Source organism: Hippocampus comes, unplaced genomic scaffold (assembly GCF_001891065.2).
Source record: "Hippocampus comes isolate QL1 unplaced genomic scaffold, H_comes_QL1_v1.1 scaffold127, whole genome shotgun sequence".
In the NCBI taxonomy this organism is placed as follows: domain Eukaryota; kingdom Metazoa; phylum Chordata; class Actinopteri; order Syngnathiformes; family Syngnathidae; genus Hippocampus; species Hippocampus comes.
Window position 1 is genome coordinate 19,871 of NW_017805500.1, and position 5,828 is coordinate 25,698.

General features: G+C 47.5%; 1 protein-coding gene across 3 annotated transcripts in view; it reads right to left on the minus strand.

The window, feature by feature from the left end:
- Window positions 1–2,238: 2,238 nt before the first annotated feature.
- Window positions 2,239–5,828, minus strand: part of wnt5b (wingless-type MMTV integration site family, member 5b) — a 42,660-nt gene continuing 39,070 nt past the window's right edge. For all 3 annotated transcript variants that reach the window (XM_019877044.1, XM_019877045.1, XM_019877043.1), the window contains 2 exons: window positions 3,607–3,765; window positions 2,239–3,515 (listed from right to left, as the gene is read on the minus strand). In XM_019877044.1, the coding sequence (XP_019732603.1) occupies window positions 3,216–3,515; window positions 3,607–3,765 (459 nt within the window). In that variant the 3' untranslated portion in view covers window positions 2,239–3,215. The remainder of the gene's footprint in view (window positions 3,516–3,606; window positions 3,766–5,828) is intronic.

The following is a 5,828-nucleotide window of genomic DNA, read 5'->3' on the forward strand; positions in this document are numbered from 1 at the left end:
GGGTGGAGGGGGGGGGGGGGGGGCGCGGGGGGCTATGGTATGTTGTGATATCACATGTCGCTAATCTTTGATGCTCTCCACTCAGCAGATACTTACACAAAGAGTACACATAGTGCAAAGGAAAGCCGAACATTCTTCTGGATGTCGAAACAATCCAAGTTGATATGAGCCATGGCAACCCAAGGGAAACAAAGAGAAGCCCCAAATCCAGACACACTCCTGTTTTTGACAGCCACGCTGCACTTTTTTTTTGGAGAGGGGGGCTCACTTTTTTCCGCACACAAAGGAGCATCCCTTGTCGGCATTACGTCACGCCTTAGTGAAAACATGTCATGCCGTATATGATGCGAGACGCTCTGTTCTCGTCGAAAGGTTTAAGAAACTATCCCCCCCCCAAAAAAATTATTATTAATTTTTATTATAAAACAGGCAAATCGAGGGGCAGCCCACAGGTTTGTTTACACCGAACTAGCAGGCGGAGCTAGTTCGCTAACACGGGAAACCACAACAAACTCCTCAACTCCTCTCGTGTTTCTTCTGACAGTTTCATACGATGAAAGTTCTTGATCGAATCAGCACGTATGGACTAAAAATGGCAAAAACATGAGAGAAAATAATCTGTTTTTCCCAGTCGTTGGCTAGCTCATGTTTTATTATGACAGCCTTCACAGCTAGCACTCGTAAAGTACCAAAATAAGGTCACGTGTCCGAAACAACACGGAACGCGAGATTTTGAAATCACAAAGTTGTACCATCTTACCTCGTCCCGGCGTGTTTTGGTAAATTTCCTACGTGGGGAGTCACAGCTTGTGAGCGTTGTTACCGTGGATCCGCTCTGCTCCACTCTCTGTTGTTCTCTTACGACAGACTGTACTCTGGGATTTACGGTGTGCTCGGGGGCGTGGTTAAAATCGGACGTAGCTCACACGAGAGGCAGGCTGCCAATCACATGGAGCGTAGACTGAGGAGAGGTGGCCAATCGTTGTGTACCCGGAAGAGCGAGTGACGCAACTACTTTTTGTAGTTTTCATTCAGTAAAAAAGAAACGGAAGGAATAAAAGCGAAGTTGTAGTTGTGACTTTTTGAATGGCAACGTTTTCATTTTGTTTTTGTCTTACTTTTGTTTATTTTAGACAGCAGCTAACTCTCCACAATAAATTGTCATTTCTGGTTTTTATGTATTTTTAATCTATCTCAACTCAACTCTATTTATAGAGCAATCTGTCTTTTGTTAGTAAAACAACAAATATTTGAAAGAAAAAAAAAACTCAAATTGTTTCATTTGGTCATAATGTGCTCTGTGAATTTGGTCTTCATATCAGCCTCACTCCATGGCCATAAATTCTCGCAACCGCGAATGAAATATTTGCCCTCAAACTCGACCTGGGTGTGTTTGCATCTGCAGGCGTGCCCACCGAGGGCACGTTGTGGGCTGCCTGACTGCGATTGTCTGGCTGTGTAAATAGATTCGCGATGAGTGTGTCTTTGCTTGTGTAGTTTCGCCAATCTGGTTAATCTGGTCCGACACCAAACAAGTTTTGCTTGCAAAAGTCGTCTTGAGCACCACGCATTCGAGTTTCATCTTCTAGACTTGCTGCTTCAGAAACGGCGCCCGTGTTCACTTTGAATTCACTTTTCATGACGGCCGGGCCCCCATGACAGCTTCAGTATTCGACATAATTGGTAGCGATGGTGCTTAGCATTCACTTAGCAGCTCCAGTGAGCTCAACCTTGAAACATGCTGGTAGGGTAACCCAAAAAGGTCAGAAATAATACACACGGTATCCCTCTATATGTGGACTTCAATACAACACGCATGTTGAGCAGGTCGCTGTGCGGATATCAAAAATTATGAATGTGCGAGGGAAACATGACAACTTTAAACGACCAAATTAGGTTCGGAAGCGGCGTGGCCCGTGGGAATTAACTGAACACGCTTCACACACGAGCGAAGATATATTAGCCGAGACAGAAGACCAACAAGTGTCCCGGTATCAAAAGTCTCTCTCTGGTGCAGCAGTTTCGACCGCCGAAAGGAAAGACATGCTCGTGCTACCTGTCCGATCCAATTAGTGGCGGACAGCCCAAAGTAATGAGATTAGCAATGAGGTCATCACGAGGTACACTCGGCCGTGCCGTGCGCTATTGTTATTTTTTTTTCCTTGTAGTTGGGATTTAAGAACAAGGCTATGTTGTCCAATAAAACCTTCTGAAGAAGAAAAGAAATGAGGCATCATCGTCCAAAGACTAGTTTATCAAAAGAATACGTATCAAACATACAAAACAGGACAGTAATAAAATATATACTTTCTCTTATGATCTAATTTTCTTTTAAAGTAGCTCATAATAAATCGCAGTCCGTTCTGTTCTTTTTTTCTTCCTTTTTTTTTTTTTGCCACACACAGACGTTCATTTTTTTTTTCCAGTCTCTTATCATCATCAGACTGGATTGAATTCTTCATATCTACCAATTCTTTTCCACCAAAGTCAAGCAGGATCAATTTTGGAAGCGAGATGGCGACGGGCCCAAAAAAGGAAGACGTCTCGGTCAAGCTCGGTTGACTCCTCGTTAGCATTCACGGGAGTCGGGGTAGGAGAGTATCTTTCGCCACGGCGTCATCAATCTTCGCTAATGGCGCTTCGTAAGCCCCCTCGCGCCTTTTCCCCGCCCGTGAAGGTCACGCCCGGGCTGAGGCAAAGATGGCGGCAGGCGGGGACAAAAGCCTCGTTAACCGCCGTCGCTCGCCGACTCGTCGGGTCGTGGCAGCTGGCATCTCTGCCGGTTACGCGGAGACAAATGGAGTGTTTAATGGAGTGTCCCCATTTTCGTTACAGTATTTCTACGCCTAAGTGTGCCTTGAAGAATGACTCCCTCCGATCCTCGCCGAGCCATTCCTTGGTCTCGTAGCATTCGGGAACGCGCGGCAGTCAGCACGTTCAACTCTTGCAGGCCAGAATCAAAGGAGATGATCCAAAGTGTCTCTTTTAAACAGTCTACTTATTATTTCGTAATATATTTTATTCATTGGAGTCACCCGTGTCCCTATTTTGGATCCAGTTGTTCCGCCAGGGGGGGTTTGGGTTTACGAAAGCAGGAAGGGCCCATACAGGAAATGACTCCAAACGGCTGGCGCGGCGGTTAGCAAATCTTGCGTGTTGACAGCTGATTCCCGAACCCCTAACCACTTGCCGCCCCCCCCCCGCCACACCCGCCGTTATTTACAGACGAACTGGTCGACCAGCGAGGTGCAGCGCTTGCACTTGACGTAGCAGCACCAGTGGAACTTGCAGTGGCAGCGCTCGTGCTTGTACATCTTGAACTGGTCGTAGCCGCGGCCGCAGCACATCAGCTCGCAGCCGTCCATGCCCTCCGACGTCTTGTTGCACAGGCGGCCCTGCGTGCCCAGCGAGCCCGTGGTTTCATTGTGGAGGCAGTAGTCCGGGCTGGGGTCGATGTAGACCAGGTCCTCCGGGGTCGGGGGGTTGAAGCGCTTGTCCACTTGCTCTAGTTTGCCCTGGATTGGACCAAGATCGGTGATTAGCGAAAGGAGATGTTGCTCTTTTTTTTTTTTTTTTTTTTAAATAAAGACGTGCTGTTCTGGTTACCCTGCGTCCGATGCGCATGGCGGCGGCGCTGTCGTATTTCTCCTTGAGGAACTCGCCAACGCGCCGAAAGTCGGCCAGCTGGAGCCAACACGTCTTCAGACTGCACGAACCCGACACGCCGTGACACTTGCAGGCCACGTTGGCCAGGTTGTACACCGCCTGGAAGATTCCGTAGAAGAGATGACGTCATCATCATCATCATCTTCATCTCAACTGCGTCACTGATACTGAATCGGAAACTCCAACGTTGACAGTGGCCGAGAAGAAAAGTTTTCAAAGTTGAATGTGGCTCCAATTGAGGGTGATAATGTCGCCTTCTTGTGGATATTTTGTGTAACTACAATGTTCCAGCTTTTTGTGTTTCACCCCCCAAAAAACATGAACTGAATGACAATGGGTCTAAAATGGCATTTTAAATCTCATATCTTTGAAGTTTGATGTTTTGCCCTCTCTGGTTTTTCAGAGGCTGATGGTTGCATGTGAAAAAAAACAAAACAACAACAACAAAAAACAGAGCAGGAAATACACGAAGATTTATGGTGCTATCTGCACTGGACTTTAGGAGGAGCCTGAGCAGGCCTCTTACATTGACCCCCTCAAGCGCACCCCTCAAATGCTCACATACACACACACACACACACACACACCCACACACACACCATACCAAGGACATCACTCATCACGCTTTGTGTTCTTTTTCGCGTTTGCCGCACACATAAAACTCCCTGTGTTCTTTATATCACTGGCTGTCCTCTCCTCGGGGTGCCTGATCCCAATTACCTTTTCACCTCTGTTAACCTCTGAACCCCGAAACCCCCACTCCGCTCGCCCCTAACAATCCCCGCTCCTGTTGCCCCCTCTCTTTTCCTACCCGGCAGGCATAGCACTCGCCACCCTGCATCCCGTCATCCAACCTCACGGATTTCAGGTAGTTGTTATTTCTTCCCTCCACGTGAGCTCATGCCTGTTGTAAGTCTCACGCTGCGCTCCGTGGCGGGACATGCCTGCTGGGCTCTGTGACACGGTCAGTCAGGCGCGACGGGGACACGGTCTTGTCAGGAACAATAGGTAAGAGCCGTGTGTGTGCGTGTGTGTGTGTCGTAAAGAAACGGAATGAATGTCATACCTTGCTTGGGCTTCTTAAAAGTTACTGTTGCTCCATGCTAATGTGTGTTGTGAAGAGACAAGGTGCATATATTAACACTTGACTGACGTGTAAGGTGTCGGGTAAATAAAAAAAGTGGATGCTATTTTATCGAGCATCTTTCTGATCAAAAAATTATCCACTGAAAAGCTCTGGTTGTTGGAATATGTCCCAAAATGTCATCCCAGGACAATGAGGCACTCTAAAGCACCATCGTGAAGCCCCTATCGACATACTGGTTCTAGCATCAAACTTAAAAAAATAAAAATAAAGAAATCCCCTTGCTCTCCTGATTTCTCTCAATGACATTCATACACTTAAGGCCAACAACGAGGCACTCTCAACCAGCCATGCCACTGGATGTCAAGTCCCCAAAAATATTTTCCTCCTCCTGGCTATCCCACCTTTCTCCGCATGATTTGCATGCGCTTATGGCAGACGACGAGGCGTTCTAAGGCATCCTTGAACTCACTTCAAATCTGTTATGGATGAATCGTGTTCCTCATTGTTGGAGTTTGCCCACCCCTAAAAAAAAAAGTCTTGGCATCGAAAGATAAATGTGTTCTCAGGGGAGGTTTTGGGGAGTTTTGCCTGAGAATGTACATTCAGTGTATGTAAGTGCGCGTGTGTGTGTGACAAGAGCCGCCTCATTTGATTTGTGTCGAACGGAGACAGCGAGCCCCGGTGTGTGCGCGCCAGTCTTTGAAAGTCGGGGGAGTGTGACGACGGTCCATCGCTCACCCCTGCGTCTCCGTCTGGGCACACACCTCGATGCGCACACACGTTGTCTGCCTTTGTGCACAAGTCAAATGAAGCTAAACGCTAACACACACACACACAGACACACACACAGTTATATATAGTGGCACGCCCCCGTCACCTCTACACAAAAGCGCTGTGGTTTGCCTTGTTCAACCGAGCGGGACAAATCCCAAAACCAGCGTGTCAGCCCCAAAAAAGCGAGTCTTCCTCTGTTTTTTTTTTCCCCATGTGTTTCATCTCTCTTCCATTCGGATGAACAAGAAACAATGCAGGAGGAAAATGTGCATGTGCGTGTGTGTGTGTGTGTGTGTGTGTG